Source organism: Triturus cristatus, chromosome 5_2 (assembly GCF_964204655.1).
Source record: "Triturus cristatus chromosome 5_2, aTriCri1.1, whole genome shotgun sequence".
NCBI classification, from domain to species: Eukaryota; Metazoa; Chordata; class Amphibia; order Caudata; family Salamandridae; genus Triturus; species Triturus cristatus.
The window spans coordinates 476,268,927-476,286,939 of NC_140588.1; the positions used below are offsets into that span (position 1 = coordinate 476,268,927).

At 45.2% G+C, this 18,013-nt stretch overlaps 1 protein-coding gene across 1 annotated transcript in view; it reads right to left on the reverse strand.

The window, feature by feature from the left end:
* NME8 (NME/NM23 family member 8) overlaps positions 1–18,013 on the reverse strand; it is a 1,023,835-nt gene that overhangs the window by 232,019 nt on the left and 773,803 nt on the right. Inside the window, exon 14 of the mRNA XM_085606381.1 lies at positions 3,373–3,521. Coding sequence (XP_085462507.1) covers positions 3,373–3,521 — 149 coding nt within the window. The remainder of the gene's footprint in view (positions 1–3,372; positions 3,522–18,013) is intronic.

The window sequence follows — 18,013 nt, forward strand, 5'->3', positions numbered from 1 at the left end:
AAAAGTGCATCACCATCAAAGGCATATCTAGGTCTTTACTTTGCAGTTCTGGGAAGAATGTTGTTACCCTCAACCAACCCTGACTTGCAAGGACGGCTGCTCTAGCGAGCTGACGAAAAGCTAGGGAAGCCACATCCATGGACGCATCACTAATTTTTGAAGCAGATCTTTCTGCTTCTAGTAGAAATCTTCTCACCTCTAGCCTTTGTCTTCTGGAAGAAGGTCCATTATGGAGCGATATCGGAACACATTTGGCAGTCATATCTGCCTAATATCACTAGTGCGTTGGTCAGAGCACAGTAGTACCTGAGATGGTGGTAAACCTCTTGTCGATGTTATCAAGACACCTCCCTTCTTAATCTGGGGGTGCGGTGATAGATGCTGAAGGATTGCTTGAGCTCCGTTGTGCAGCTTGAGTGATTACCAAATCTGGTTTTGGGTGTCACTACCAGACAAACTGGGGCATCATCAGGAGCCTTGTATTTCTTGTTTATTGTAGGCAAAACTGTGATTACTGTAGCAGGTGTTCTCATGACTTTCACACTTTCCTCCCAAATATGGTCTATTATAGGGATTGCTCTCACAGTCTTCCGAGATTGGTCTTTGAAATCATAAAAAAGTAGTCAGACTGCTTGACTACCATCGGCAACTGAAAGCGAGAGGATGTTCTCTCTAGCAGGTGTTGAGATTATGTAATCTTCCCACTCATTGCTAGCTAGCCTAGTACCTTGAATTTCACCTTCCTCTACATCCTCATCATCAGAGGTATCATGCTGTTGCGAATGGAGAACACTATCTGTTGCTGGCGACATCCTAGACGAAGGTTCAGACATGTGTGGCGGAGATGCCGGTGGAGGTGGAGGTGCATTCGTCAATGAAGGAAAACGAGTACAATAGTAGGAAGGTAGACCATGGGTTCACAAACAGGTTCCATGTATTGCATTTTAGAATGCGGAGTCTGAAAGACATGTCGATAATAACACTCATAGTCATCTTTATCATCATCTTGACACTTGACGTAAAGCTGAGAGAAACTGGGAGCAGGGCCAAACATGTCATCCTCAACGACGTTGGAGGGCAAACATGCCCCGGCGGTGATTTCTGCGTCGACGAGGACCCTGAGGACAGTGCTGTCAAAGACACAAGCTTTTTAGAGACTGTGATCTTCATAGTATATGGCTCTGAAGAGGGTTTCTCATGCTTTGAGTTCAGATGGGCTTTCTCCTCAGCAGGAAAAGAACAATTTCCTTTTTGTGAGGGACCTGCTGCTTCATGACGGGATTTTTTAGAATATTTTTTATTACCCTCAGGTGACTCTTGTGGCCTCTCTCTTTTTTTAGATTTTTCCAGGTGACAGTATTATGTACTGCTTTTATAAGGATACTGTGGGACTCCCACTATGACGACAGGAATGATTCAAGCCTGTAAATCTATGAAAGATCCAATACTAGAGACTGGACCTGATAATTCTAAGCCGGAAGGCATATGACCAGTCACTTTAGCTGCAGGAGGGCAGTGGGCATGCAGCAGCATTGCTTGACTCTGTTCATTCTATACAGCAATATGAGGGGAGCGAATTGGGGAAAATGCCCACTAAGGACCCAGTAACTCTGGGACCAAGCGGTTATTCAGCACCAAAGTTCAGCCAACTCATAATTAGTGCCTTAGCCTGAAGTTAACAATTTGGCCAGTTTCAACCTCCTCCTAAGTTAGCTTATGTGACTCAGAACACAGGTTCACCTGTTTTGGACTTTACACTTTTTTTCTCTCTCTTAATTGTATTGTTATCTTTGTTCCTGTGGCTGATCTTCACATATCTGAACTGGCTTAGCTACAAAATGAGGAGGCAAGACACACCTTATGTATACGAGTGGCCTGATTTAATCATTTTTCATGAAACGCATACACTGCATTGCAAGAAGAAGAAAACACCGCACAGTGGCATATCTACTAAGATTTGTCTGCTACTATCATCATCCCCTGAGCTGGCGCACACACAGGTAGTCTTGAGTCATGCACAGCCCTGCACAATGGCGTAGAAGAGAGTATGTGCTGTCCAGCATAGGATTTTCATTGGAAGCATACATTCGGTGAAAATCCCTATGTCTGTGCAACAGCATTAGCCCGTTTGGGGTTAGATACGTTGGATGTGTAGTCTCTGTGTAGTCTACACACACATACAGTGCAGTGGTTTTTTGAAGAAATTATCACATTTCTCATTGTTTGTGTATGCTTCACATAGGCATTAGACTTTGATGCAAAACCTGGTGTGGCTATCTGAATAGATTAGGTTTTACATCAAATCCTATGGGTGTGTATGCTCATCCGCCCCCAATAACACCCCATTAATGCAAAGTAATGCACACCAGTTTAGGCGATGTGCAGTGCAAGCCGCCTTTTGCACTGAAGGTAGATAGCTTTGCATTGCCCTCACACCAGTTCAAAGCCTTAATAAATCTAGTCTTAGGTTTGCATTTATGAGCTACTCTTTATCTGGTTGTTGAAGGACTGGATCCGTAGCCTGCCAGTTGAATTTCTGACATCTTTTCTATGAATGTACATACTAATATAGGTACCCGACTGCAATCTGCTATCTACACAATAAAACTAAAATTGGCAATCTGTATTTCCCTAAACATATTTATACCTAGGTTTCATGTCTCCGGGCCCGATTTACAGAACTAACTTAAGACAAAATCCTAAACTTACTACCATTTTGGTATTCACAGAAGGCACTTACTCATTTTGTTATTCACAGAAGACACTTACTCACTTCGGTATTCACAGAAGTTAGGAGTCCTAAGTTTAGGACTCCTAAATGCCTTCTGTGAATACCGAAAGTCTTAAAATTAGGATTTTTCTCAGTTTAGGAGTCCTAAAGTTAGGAGTCCTAACTATACTACTACTAAACTGAGAAAAATCCTAATTTTAAGGCTTTCAGTATTCACAGAAGGTATTTAGGAGTCCTAAAGTTAGGAGTCCTAACTTTACTACTACTAAATTGAGAAAAATCCTAATTTTAAGACTTTCGGTATTCACAGAAGGCATTTAGGAGTCCTAAAGTTAGGAGTCCTAACTATACTACTACTAAACTGAGAAAAATCCTAATTTTAAGACTTTCGGTATTCACAGAAGGCATTTAGGAGTCCTAAAGTTAAGACTTCTAACTTCTGTGAATACCGAAATGAGTAAGTGCCTTCTGTGAATACCAAAATGAGTAAGTGCCTTCTGTGAATACCAAAATGGTAGTAAGTTTAGGCTTTTGTCTTAAGTTAGTTCTGTGAATCAGGCCCTCCAAGTTTTTGTCTATAATTTTCCTTAATTGTGTTCACCCACAAAGGATGTGACTGGTTATTGCAAATAGTTTTTTACCTTTATGTTCCAAAGCATCAGGTTTAATCACTGCTAACGTATGTTGCATTGGAAAGAAGAATTCTAATTCCTTGCTGGCTTCCGCAGGGGTAGCGCTTCCATGCAGCTGGTTGAAAGGTGCGTCATCAATTGCAAATTCAGCACGCAAACTGATAGAAAAGACAAATATTCATTTGTATACTAACAACTAGATAATGTATTTTAACATTATCACCAACTACACGGTCATTGTTAAACACACAAAGAAACAACCAAGTTAAATGCTCTCTGCCAGGATGTAGGATACCATGCACATACCAAGGGAATGGTTTATTGCAATACAGGAATAATGTTTTTGTGGTCTCAGAAAAGGAGGCCAGACAACTAGCCCTTGCAGTCATTCTAATAGTCTGGAATAAAGCAGCAAGGCAGTCCTCAAGCAGCATGGCAGTCCTCTGAGGGTATAAGGCAGGCTCAAGGAGCAGGGCAGTCTCATGCAGTGGGGCAGTCCTCTGAAGGATAAGGCAGTCCTACTGGGGGTCCTCCACAGGTCCACACACCCTGGAAGGAAGGCTCATCCGCCAACTCCTAGTATCCCTTTGTCACACTGTCTGGGAAGAATACACCATGGCCAACTGCCATGCTAATCACAGCCATGTGACCCAGGACATAGGCTGCGGGTGACAGATAGTTAGAACAAGAACATTCTAAAAGTGTCATTCTTCAAATTGTAACTTCCATTTTACCACTAAAGAGAGTTTTAAATGACAATTATTTTGAGACCAAACATGATATTTCTATCTGTTCCCAATCAAAAGTTAGCACTTATTACATGTAATAAGGTAACTCAATGCTATCCTATGGCAGTGGTAGGCCTCACAGTAAAGAAAACGAAACTAGGAGGTTTTCACTTCCACAACATGTACAACTTAAATCTTTTTAAATACAATACACCCTACACTATGGGCTGTATAAGGTGTACACTAAAGGCACTTTATATATATGTATTAGAAATTGAAGTTTAGACCTTGCAAAAGGTTTTATTTTGCGAGGTCGCAATGACAGTTTAAAACTTTACATAGGTTGCAATGTCAGTCCTGAGACGTTTTTAAGAGCTACTTAAGTGGGTGGCACAATATGTGCTGCAGTCCTACTGAACAAGTTACTTACCTTTGGTAACGCTTTTTCTGGTGGATACAGTATCTGCCTGTGGAATCCTCACCTTGTGAATATCCCCCGCGCCAGCATTCCACGGAACTTTTTTCCCCAGCTCTCTACGCCGACTTGGACGACGTCATAATGCATCGGCTCTGCTCGCGACTCCATATGACGTCACCGGAGCCATAAGAGAGCCACGTCGGCGTGATGACGTCAGTTCCACCCATTTTTTCCGTGCCTCCGAGGCGCACAGGTGGACCAACGACAGACTCAAAGTATACACAGTATACAATATACAATCAAATATACACAGTACATAAACCCAAAGGAAAGCTAAACAAAATAAGCATTTCCTACAAATGCACCAGAAAGCAAAACAACATCTCAAACAAGACAAATTTTAAGGTATACAAAGGTGGACAACGGGGAGGCGGGTGGGCCAGTGAGGAATCCACAGGCAGATACTGTATCCACCAGAAAAAGCGTTACCGAAGGTAAGTAACTTGTTCTTCTGATGGAAACATCTGCCAATGGATTCCTCACCTTGTGAATAGATTCCCACAGCAGTCCCCACTCCCGGAGGAGGGTGTCCACCTTCCCATACCAGAAAGTCTTGCAAGACAGAGTGCGCGAAGTGGCCCTCCCTCCTCATCTCAGAGTCCAAGCAATAATGCTTTGCGAAAGTATGGAGGGAGGCCCAAGTCGCGGCTTTACAAATATCTGCCACAGGAACACCCCGGGCCAAAGCAGATGTAGATGATTTAGCTCTAGTTGAATGAGACCTAATACCCTCAGGAGGAACCTTACCAGCCAGGGCTTAGCAGATCTTGATGGCAAGGATGATCCACCTTGATAGAGTGCGCTTGTGCACCGCTCTTCCTTTGGAATGTCCAACATAACCCACGAAGAGCTGATCTTCCAGACGAAAGTCTTTCGTTCTGTCCAAGTAAAAGCTGACAGCTCTTTTTGGGTCCAGGCGATGAAGCCTTTCCTCCTCCTTGGAGGGATGAGGAGGTGTATAAAAAACAGGGAGAGTAATAGACTGCCCCAAATGAAACGGAGTAACAACTTTGGGCAGGAAAGCAGCCCTGGTCCTGAGCACCATCCTTTCAGCATGTAATGTAAGAAAAGGGGGTTTAGAACTACGAGCTTGAAGCTCACTCACCCTCCTTGCCGAGGTTATGGCTACAAGAAAGACCGTCTTAAAGGACAACAGCCTCAGAGGACAACTATGAAGAGGCTCAAACGGGGACCCCATCAGAAAAGTTAAGACAAGATTGAGGTCCCACTGTGGCATTACAAAAGGAGTAGGAGGAAACTTGTTTGTAAGGCCTTTGATAAACCTTAATACAACCGGAGATTTAAATAATGACGGTTGATCAGGTAGACATAGAAAAGCCGATAAGACCGAAAGATAGCCCTTGACCGTGGCCACAGCACAGCCCTGCTGAGCCAAGGAAAGTGCAAACTGGAGCACCTCAGAAAGACGTGCTTTTAAAAGGTCAATGGATCTCTCTCCACACCATTTTACAAACTTGGACCACCTGTAGGAGTAAATGGGCTTGGTGGAGTGTCGCCTGGCCGATAAAATAACATCCACCACATCAGGTGGGAGAGAGAAAGAACTCAGGTTGCCCCGTTCAATCTCCAGGCATGAAGGTGTAAGCTCTGGAGGTGGGGGTGTAGAACCTGCCCCTCCGACTGCGGAGGGCACGAGGAAAGGTGGAGAAGATCTGTGTACCACACCCTTCTTGGCCAATCCGGGGTGATTAAAATGACTGGGGCCCAGTCTTGGCGAATCTTCCTCAGAACCCGAGGAATCAAGGGTATGGGAGAAAACGCGTAAATGAGTTGAGAGCCCCAACTCAACTGAAACGCGTCCCCCAACGCCCCCTGCATCGGATACTGGAGACTGCAGAACGACGGGCAGTGCGCGTTCTTGCGGGTGGCGAACAGGTCCACCCAAGGGGTTCCCCACATCCGAAAGACGTAGCGAACCACCTCCGATTGGAGCCGCCACTCGTGGTCGGCGGAGAACTGCCGACTGAGACTGTCCGCACGTACGTTCAGCACCCCAGCCAGATGATTTGCCATCAGACAAATCTGATGGTCCTGAGCCCAGGACCATAGACGCAGGGCCTCTCTGCAGAGACAATGCGACCCCACTCCTCCCTGCTTGTTGACATACCACATCGCGGTAGTGTTGTCCGTCAGGACTTGAACAGACTGACCGCGAAGGGAAGGGAGGAAGACCTTGAGTGCCAAACGAATCACCCGCAATTCCAAAAGGTTGATGTGAAGCAACCTCTCCTCCGGAGACCAAAGACCCTTGATCTCCAGATCCCCCAGATGAGCACCCCACCCTAAGGTGGAGACATCCGTTATCACCGTGGCCACCGATGGAGGTAGATGGAAGGGCTTTCCTTGAGACAGATTGCCCTCACGCTCCACTAAGATAGATCCGCTGCAGCTTCTCTGGAGATCCTGATCGACTCCCTGAGATCTCCGTTGTGCTGATACCACTGCCTGAGGAGGCACCACTGGAGCGCCCTCATGTGCCAGCGTGCATGGTTGACCAACAGAATGCAGGAGGCGAACAGACCGAGAAGACGAAGGACCTTCAGAACCGGAACAACCACTCCATTGTGGAATAAAGGGACCATCTCCTGAATGTCGAGAATTCTTTGAGGTGGAGGAAATGCTCGACACACAGTAGTGTCCAGTACTGCCCCTATGAACAGGTTGTGTTGAGAGGGCACCAGGTGAGATTTGGGCACATTGATCGAAAAACCCAAGTCAAATAACAGCTGAGATGTTACCTGCAGATGATGCTGCACCATCTCTGGGGATTCTGCCTTCAGAAGCCAGTCATCCAGGTAGGGTAAAACCGGAATGCCATCACCTTCGTGAAGACTCGAGGTGCGGTAGTAAGACCAAATGGGAGGACCGCAAACTGGTAGTGTTGCGACCCAACCGTAAAACGGAGTTACTTCCTGTGCGACTTCAGGATTGGGACATGGAAGTACGCGTCCTGCAAGTCGAGTGACACCATTCAGTCTCCTTGCTGCAACGCCTGAAGAACCTGTGCAAGGGTCAGCATCTTGAACTTCTCCTGTTTCAGGTAAAAGTTCTGAGGTCCAGTATCGGACGCAATCTGCCGTCCTTCTTGGGAATCAGGAAATACCGGGAGTAGCATCCCTGACCCCTTTCCTGCTCCGGAACTACCTCTATCGCACCTTTTTGAAGCAAAGCTAGCACCTCCTTCTGCAGAAGAAGCAGATGGACTTCCGAGCAGTAACCTTGGCAAGGAGGGTAAGGGGGAGGAAACTCCCGAAAGGGAAGGGCGTACCCAGTCTCCACGAGGTTCAAAACCCAAAGGTCTGTAGTAACAGATTTCCAACCCCGCAGAAAGTGGGACACCCGACCCACAACAGGTCTTACATGATCCAGGATGGGGGATCTAGGGCTGCTTCCCTGAAGCCTCATTGGGAGCAGAGGAGGAGGAAGAAGAAGAGGGGTTGCGTCCAGAACCTTTCCGACCCTTTTGTCTCCCTCTATAGGACCTATAGAGGGGATTCTGCTGTTGTTGCTGTTGCTGCTGCTGCTGCTGCTGAGGCTGCCGGAAGGAGCGAAATGAAGACCTTCCGAAACCCCTAAACTTTTTAAAACCAAAACCTTTAGCAGGAGCTTGCAGACCCAAAGATTTAGCTGTTACCCTGCTGTCCTGAAATCTCTGTAGGGCGGAGTCAGCTTTTTCTCCAAATAATTTTCGTCCATCAAACGGCAAATTCACCAATGTGGCCTGAACATCCGAAGTAAAGCCAGATGAACGGAGCCATGCCTGCCTTCTCGTGGCTATAGACGAGCCCATTATTCATGCCACTGAATCTGCTGTATCAAGCCCCGATTGAATCACTTGTCTTGCAGCAGCTTGAGTATCTGCAACTACCTCCATGAAGGACGCCTTATCACCCTCAGGCAGCTTAGGGGCTAAAGACTTCATTGAGTCCATTAAGGCATGCACATAACGACCCAGCAAGCACGTGGCATTGATAGATTTAAGTGCCATACTTCCTGATGAAAAAGTTTTCTTAGCTGCCTGGTCCACCTTTTTGGACTCCCTGTCCGCAGGAGACTGACGGAACACTCCCGAAGCATGCTTCGAGCAGGACGCCTGCACAACTAGGCTCTCTGGAGACGGGTGCGTAGAAAGAAAATCTGGATCCCCGGGTGCCACCCTGTATCTTCTCGCCACCTGCCTGGAAACCGCTGGAGAAGAACGTGGTTTATGCCATACCTCCAAAACAGGCTCCAAAATAGCCTCATTAAAAGGCAGTAAAGGCTCAGAAGTTGAAGTAGGTGAATGCAACACCTCTGTCAGCAGGTTAGATTTATATTCCGCAGAGGGCAACTGCAAATCCAACAACTCTGCAGCCTTCTTTATAACCATATGGTAAGAAATCAATTCCTGAGGTGGAGATGATCTAGATGAAGTATGCTCCCACTCAGGAGTCGTATCCAGGCCACTAGCCTCTTGTATCCCTCCAAACTCATCAGAGGACGTGTCCACTTCACCTTCCTCTACCTCCACTCTATACCTTTCCTCATCCACAACTCTTTGAGCCTCCCTTCTCGACCGAATCCGTGGAGCCGGCGTCGTCTGCGCCGTACGTGGCATCGGTGGAGCCAGAGGTGTAGGAGTCGGCGGCGCCAAAGACGGAGTCGGCGGTGCCAGACACAGCGCCGAGGGAGTCGGCAACGGCGTCGAGGAAGACTCCGAAGCATGACGATCCAGCCGGAGTCACGATGGATTCTCATACGGCGCCGGAAACTCCCACGAAGGCGCCATCGGCAGAAAAGGCATAAACGGGGCCTGAGCATACTGCTGCGGTACCCCTAGAGCATACACCATAGGACCCACGGGACCAGTCGGTGCACCGGATGGGAAGGCAGCCCGATTGAAGATTCCATACATAGCATTTAAAGAATGCGAAGAATCCGTACCCGGAGCCGGGAACTGCGGATAAGGAACCGACCCTGGATCCATCTGCGGAGTACCTGGCAACGGTGCCGCAGTGTCCTCTACCGGAGCCGTAGGATCCTCAGGCCCTGGAGAAGGCTCCCTCCTTTGTTCCTGCTCATCATCAGAAACAGACGACTCCACTGGAACCGGAGACGCGCAAAGATTTAGCTGTTACTCTGCTGTCCTGAAATCTCTGTAGGGCGGAGTCAGCTTTTTCTCCAAATAATTTTCGTCCATCAAACGGCAAATTCACCAATGTGGCCTGAACATCCGAAGTAAAGCCAGATGAACGGAGCCATGCCTGCCTTCTCGTGGCTATAGACGAGCCCATTATTCTTGCCACTGAATCTGCTGTATCAAGCCCCGATTGAATCACTTGTCTTGCAGCAGCTTGAGTATCTGCAACCACCTCCATGAAGGACGCCTTATCACCCTCAGGCAGCTTAGGGGCTAAAGACTTCATTGAGTCCATTAAGGCATGCACATAACGACCCAGCAAGCACGTGGCATTGATAGATTTAAGTGCCATACTTCCTGATGAAAAAGTTTTCTTAGCTGCCTGGTCCACCTTTTTGGACTCCCTGTCCGCAGGAGACTGACGGAACACTCCCGAAGCATGCTTCGAGCAGGACGCCTGCACAACTAGGCTCTCTGGAGACGGGTGCGTAGAAAGAAAATCTGGATCCCCGGGTGCCACCCTGTATCTTCTCGCCACCTGCCTGGAAACCGCTGGAGAAGAACGTGGTTTATGCCATACCTCCAAAACAGGCTCCAAAATAGCCTCATTAAAAGACAGTAAAGGCTCAGAAGTTGAAGTAGGTGAATGCAACACCTCTGTCAGCAGGTTAGATTTATATTCCGCAGAGGGCAACTGCAAATCCAACAACTCTGCAGCCTTCTTTATAACCATATGGTAAGAAATCAATTCCTGAGGTGGAGATGATCTAGATGAAGTTTGCTCCCACTCAGGAGTCGTATCCAGGCCACTAGCCTCTTGTATCCCTCCAAACTCATCAGAGGACGTGTCCACTTCACCTTCCTCTACCTCCACTCTATATCTTTCCTCATCCACAACTCTTTGAGCCTCCCTTCTCGAGGATCCTCAGGCCCTGGAGAAGGCTCCCTCCTTTGTTCCTGCTCATCATCAGAAACAGACGACTCCACTGGAACCGGAGACGCGCTGGTGATGGCGCCGGTGACTGCGCCGGGGACTGCGCCGGTGACCGCGCTGGAGACCGCTTCGGCAAAGGAGATCCTTCTGGAGACTTAGAAGGAGAAGGAGAAGGCGACAAATCCTTACTTTGGCGTCGAGGCGAAGTCGATCTCGACGCCTTGCTCTTCGAAGACCGGCGCCGAAAGGAATGCTTCCTTTTCTTATGATGTTTTTTCGACTTCGATAAACGTGAAGTCGTCGACTGCGGTCTCGACCTCTCCTTCTTTCTACCTCTCTTCTCCTTTTTGGCCTTGGCCATAAACAGCTTCACCTTCCTTTCCTTCAACGCCTTCGGATTCATCCTCCTGCAGCTTGAACAATCTTCGACGTCGTGGTCAGATGAAAGGCACCACAAACAATCATCATGGGGGTCTGTCATAGACATGTGGCCCCCACATTCCCTACAGGGCTTAAAACCCGACTTCCTGGTCGAAGACATAACAGATTTCCTCTAACAGTAACACCGAACGACTACAAAGTAGCAGGAGAGTACTGGAAAAACCGTTGCGCGGCGACGGTGCGGAAAAAAGGGAACTGACGTCATCACGCCGACGTGGCTCTCCTATGGCTCCGGTGACGTCATACGGAGTCGCGAGCGGAGCCGATGCATTATGACGTCGTCCACGTCGGCGTAGAGAGATGGGGAGAAAAGTTCTGTGGAATGCTGGCGCAGGGGATATTCACAAGGTGAGGAATCCACTGGCAGATGTATCCATCAGAAAGTAGCATTTAATTTACAGGCCCAGGGTACATGTAGTACCATTTTACCATGGACCTATGAGTAAATTAAATATGCCAGTTGGATGTAAGTCAATTTTACCATGTTTACAAAATATGTACAAACACTTTAGCACTGGTTAGCAGTGGTAAAGTGCACAGAGTCCGAATGCAAACAAAAAACAAAGTTGGAAAACAGGAGCGGTGAAGGCAAAAGTTTGGGGGGGGCGACCATGCAGAAACTGCCAAGTCCAATGCCCTATCTCAACCTGCTCTTTCCTTTGTCCTTGTCACAGACCAGTCGTCTTCCGCCCCTCTCTCTCTTTTCTTCATTTCCATGCTCCTCATAGAGCATGGTACATAGAATATGGTCCTCCTGACAGAACTTTGAAGGAGAATATACAATATTAATTTATGTATTGCGATCAACACAAATTAATCCTGGCGAGAGAGAGAGAAAAATCAACCTCACATGGAATTTTGGCAAAATAAAGTCAATTTATATGTTAAGAAATTAATAATGCATACATTTATTGAAACTTATCACGGTTGCTCCATAGAGTGCATAAGAAAGTGCTTATAAAAGTGCTCATATAGAAAGTGGCATGAAGAGAAAAGAGTAATGAAGATCAAAAATGGTGAAGCAGCTTAAACCGGCCAATGGGATATGCTTGTTTGAAAACACCTTTGTTTACTCAAGATAAATTCATAACTAAGGATAGGTGGCAGATGAACCAAAGCACCTCATCCATAAAGATCTGAACATTCAATCCAGGCTTTGAAACAAATTTCGATGTTTGAAATGGACTGCTGCGTGAGGTAATTTTAACCTTGCATGCGGGCCTTCATCAGGACAAAAGCAAATGAAAGTGGGTAACCTAGATAGAAGAAGATAAAAAATGTAAACCGGGGAGTTTGGAAAAAATTAAGCTCTCTCTCTCTACGCTGAACATGCATCTACTAACCTTTAGCGGTGCATAAACAGGACTGGAATCTGGAATTAGTTCAAATGAACACAAGCCCAAGGTTCCTAGTCCAAAAATTCTAAATAAAAAGGGAATCTAAAGAAAACAACCTAATTGCAGCAATCAGAAATGTCCACAAAGATGGGCAGTGCATTGTCAAATTCTGTAAAAAGGGAAACCGCTTACCTAACATCACTTTGGTAAAGAGTTGAGTTAATAAAAAAAAATTAAAAAAGGAAGGAGAGGCGATACTCATGTAGGGATGATCAAGCTGGTCTAAATTTTGCTAAGGATAAAGGAAAATGAAAAACCTCAACCTTATTGGCAAAACGCTAGTTAAAAATTACTATAGATAGTAATCACCAAAGCCTACTCACTCTTGTACTGACCAAATCAAGTAAGAGGCCGAGTAAACTAATTGATCGCAAAAGGTCTCTGTAGTAATACAAAAACAAAAAGAACACCATCAGACGATACTGACTAGCGTGATTCATTACAAACTTTGCAGAGACAGAAAGCGGTTAAACATCCTGCTTACCTCAGAGGTTTGCTACACTGTGTTTCTTGGCCCAAAAAGCATGAGTGTACAGGCAAGGAGAGAACAGGAAAACAGATGTGGCAGCATCAGCGTGCACTTCAAGCCGATCATGTGTCCTCTGCGAGCGACCTACTACCAACATGGCCACAGTCCGCACTAGTGTTTGGGATAGCTTAACTCGAACCAGGGAATAACTCAATGGATTGACGAATCCTCGCGAAATTCTCAAAATAGGTGGGGCGCTCCGCTCCGCACCTTCCCTGAAAGACTCGGGGGGATTCGTCAAGCGGGGGCTGAGAAAAAGGGGGGGTCCCAAACGTGTTTTCCCCATGCATTTTTCCATAGGACCTTTAGTCCGAGCTACAGCCCGAACGGCGGAACAGAATTACTTGAAATTTGGCAGAGAGGTAGCCCTCAGGTCAGGGATGTGCCTTTTGAAGGTCTCGTGTAAATCTGTTCAGTATTTCCTGAGAAAATAGCATTTACATCAATATATATATCTATAGGCGCGCTCCGAGCGCGTACCGTAAGCTTACCGTACGCGCACGCCGCCGTGCGCGAGCGCGATTCTGATTGGTTGTTAGATCTTAGTAAACATTCGAATCGGTCGAAACCAGGAAGTGTCGGCCGCCATTTTGGCTCTCGCAGTCTGAGGGGGTGAAAAACAAAGGTGGAGAACGTGAGAAGGGGGCAGGGTGGACAGTTCCTGACCCCCTAGCCTTTGTCAGGGGGTCCCAGAAGGACCCCAAGGGCAAAAATTAATTGTAATTTTTTTTCGAAAAATCGCCGAATGCGCGTAGCGTACACGCACGGCGTAAATGGAAAAATTCCGCGAACTTCTCGTAACGATTCCGCAACTACGCGTACCGTGCGCGCATGGCAAAAAAAAAAATAAAAAAAAAAATACATAACTTAGCATTTAAAAAACCGTACAAATTCACTGAAAAAACCATAGGTTTCACACACGTTATAGTTAGGAATTAGCATTTAAAAAACCTTGCAAATTCACTTAAAAAACCATAGGTTTCACACATGTTATAGTTAGTAGGACATTTCACTCGTGAAAAACCAATGAAATTCCCCCGTTATAGTTCGTGCAGGCAACTATAACTCACGCGACCGCAATCCTCTGCTGATGACGTCAGATATTACATCACTGATGACATATGTGTTTTTCTCCCCAAAAAATATTTGTAATATATGTATAGCTAAAAATTAATGGAAGAAGACATGGGTAAATAAGTGTCTAAATACAGTGATGTAATATCTGACGTCATCAGCAGAGGATTGCGGTCGCGTGAGTTATAGTTACCTGCACTAACTATAACGGGGGAATTTCATTGGTTTTTCAGGAGTGAAATGTCCTACTAACTATAACATGTGTGAAACCTATGGTTTTTTAAGTGAATATATATATATAAATCAACAAGAACACTATTAATCTGCATTTCACAGCCAATATAGATGACTCAGTTTGCAATTTTCTTGATGTCACAGTGTACATTAAGAACAATCTTATAGAGACATGTCTATATCGCAAACCCTCAGCAGGCAACAGCATTTTACATGCGAATAGTTTCCATCCTATCCACACCATCACTAGTCTCCCCTACGGCGAATATTTACGTATACGCCGAGCATGTAGTGACTCCAACGAGTTGGTTCGCCATCAAAATGAGGCCACACTTAGGTTCCTAGAGAGAGGTTACAACCCTCATAAGCTTAAATCTGCGAAAGACAAGGCCAACAGTAAAAACAGACTATCTTTATTAAGTAACAATGCTGACCCTATGAATACTACTACATCTATTTCCACAGATGATTCTCAGTATAACCAAGTTTCTTGCAGGCTCATCACCACATATAGCAAACAGGCCAAAGAAATTAAGACCATTATTAACAAACAATGGCCTATTGTTTTGACGGATTCCACCCTTAAGCAGGTACTTCCCAGCAGGCCCACTGTCACTTTCCGCAAAGCATATTCTATGCATAATGACTTAGTCAAATCTAGTCCAGAATTAACACCTAAAGGCAGTTGGTTATCTCCCAAATTGGGATTTTACAAGTGCAGCTCTTGCCGCGCTTGTAAATTTGGGATTAATACTAACAGCTATACCACTGCTTTCTCTACGGAAAGTTTTCCAATCAAAGGACATTACACCTGCAGAACCGAATATGCGGTATATATGTTAGAATGCTCCTGCGGATTGAAATACATCGGCAGTACTAAGTTGCCGGTTTATGCTCGCATTCTCCAGCACTTGCGAGCTATCGTGAATTCTGATCCCGCATATCCGGTGGCCCGACACTTCAAAAAGGTCCATGCTAACAATCTCAATTGTCTTAAATACTGTGTCCTTGACTCTATACCAAGCCAGAAAAAGGGAGGCAATCGCGAAAAGCGATTACGTCAATTAGAATCTCGCTACATTATAGAGATTGATACTAAGAACCCTCAGGGTCTCAATATAGGTGAAGATATGCATCACTTTCTGTAATTACTGTTCCAGTACAATACACGAGGTAATACAATCTGGTATTCGCTTTGCCCCTATACTTATATATTTTTTGGCTAACAATACATATCTCTGATCTATAGATATCTATGATTCTTTGCTGTATTCTTGTAGTCATCCTGTGAGCAGAAAATATATATACTAATCTAATACCCAATTACACCAGAATGTTGAGTTACTGTTGAATTGTCTTCCATAGCATTATTGTTATGGTATGTTTATCACAATATAGCAGCACATTCATTGCCAGTTTTTTATTAATAACCTTTTTGGGTTTGTTTTTAAGGGGGATCCCTGTGGTTAAGTATCAGCCTTAGATATGTATATTATCAATTTGATTCAGTACCCTTTAGTACCTCTCCACTTTGGAGTGTGTGACTTTTTGGCTGATACTTAGAATTTGCAATCTTATTACCTGCACTTTCCACACTTTTTTTACACTTCAGCACTGAGCACCTGAATCATGACGACATACTTTGCATGTCACTCAAGGACATATTTTTCCCATACGTGAATTGCATTACCAGTTTGAAATATGTGCAATATATCAATCTTGCTGACTATTCCATATGTATTATACTTTGGTTATATAGCAGTTTTGTGTAGAGGCCGACTAACAGTTGGGTAATCGGGTATTTGTACCCAGCATTTCAGACTTCCAGTCATTGTTAATATGGCTGGAATTTTTTCATTTTTTCATTTTTTCATTCTTTATTAGTGTTTTTACACCAACCATAAAAGTTTCTTGGTGCTTTACACCCATTGACCGATTTAATTCATGTATATTGCATATATATATTTTTCGAATAGTAGATGACCATTGAGCCTATTATTCTTGTGCAATTATGCATTTGGTAATTTAATTTCAATTCTGAGATGTCATAACTCTGTTCTCCATGATTCTGTTGGGATTATGATATTTAAATGTTTATATTAAGAGTATGCACGCAATAGTATTTTTTCTATTTCTGTTGCAATGCCTTCTAATTGTTTACAGGTGCTGGGTGTTGTTTTCTATTTATATGCACTGTTATGCACGTAACGCAGTCATGTGAGCAAGGGCCAAGTGGCTCGAAACGCGTCATGGACTAGGCACGAAATTTAAATCCAATAAATACCTTTTTCCAGCATTGGCGACTGAAGTTGTCCGTTCCTGTTGTTGTGCGTGACGGCACAATTTGGGAAGTTTCTTTGATATATATATATATATATATATATATATATATATATATATATATATATATATATATATATATATATATATATATATATATGAATAACGAAAGCATAATACAGTTACTGTTACAGTTAATATGAATATACAATAGGCCTGGGCGAAGCACTACGCTACGCTCGCGTAGTTTGCGAAGTTCGCGCTACTTCGCGCTACGCGAACTGCACGTAGCACAGTGCGAACACGCGTAGCGTAGTGTTGCGTAGTGCTGCGGTCATTTTTTGCTTGCTCGCGGTCCTCAACGTCAAGTTGGCGACCACGAGCAAGCAAAATGACATCCTGGCGAGACTTTTTCCTTGTTCGCGATCGCGAGCATGGAAAATAAACCTCCCGGCGAGATTCCCAACGCGAGAAGGTCAGGTTTCTCATTGCGAGGGGTCGCGTATGCTCGCGACCGCTCGCGATGAGAAACTACCAGTTCGCGTTGAGAAAGCTGCAGCTCGAGTAAAAATCTACTCGAGCAGCAGAAAACTACAGCTCGCACTGTGCAAGATGCCATTTTCAATGATTGCACAGTGCCGGTTGCTTGTCCGCACTGTGCAATCATTGAAAACAACATCTTGCACAGTGCGAACATGTTACTTCGCAGTTCGCGAAGTGCTACGCGTAGCTCGCGTAGTGCGAACTTCACTTTGCGTAGCTTCGCGAAGTGCTACTTCGCGAACTACGCCCACCCTTAATATACAATTTCTACAAGGTCCTGGGGGGACCCAAAACAAGATGTAGAGTCTGTCACTAAACATTAAGGTCAGTTATGCACTGCAATCATATAGCAGCCATGTATCATAAAAATAAGTTAATATTTACATACAGGTCCCGACTGAGTTCACACTTGACTGTTAAAAATTGCCATGACTAAAAACGTCTACTTCCAGGGAAACTATTATCTCCAGAACAAAGGGGTGGCCTTGGGGGCAGGGCAAACCCCAGATCTAGCAAACCTTTATATGGTTTACTATGAAAGGAACCATATATTCAATGTGAACAACCCATTGTGGAGAGGTGTGGCTCACTGGTTAGAGGCGGCAGACCCGTAAGCAGAGAATTGGCCAGGGACCAGGGTTCAATTCCCGACACGGCAGGGTTGTGGACCAGGGTCAAAACGGACTCGATAATTCTCGCCTCGGTACCTAGTCTAACCAGGAACACACTCGGCAACTCTGGGCATTAAGCTTGCCTCATCTCTACAACGGCCCCCCCACAGACGCTGGGGATGCCTGGTTTCACCTTGGAGATACCCAGAAAGGGACCATCTCACAGGGATAGCCAGGATGGGTTCCCCAGCGGTCTATAGC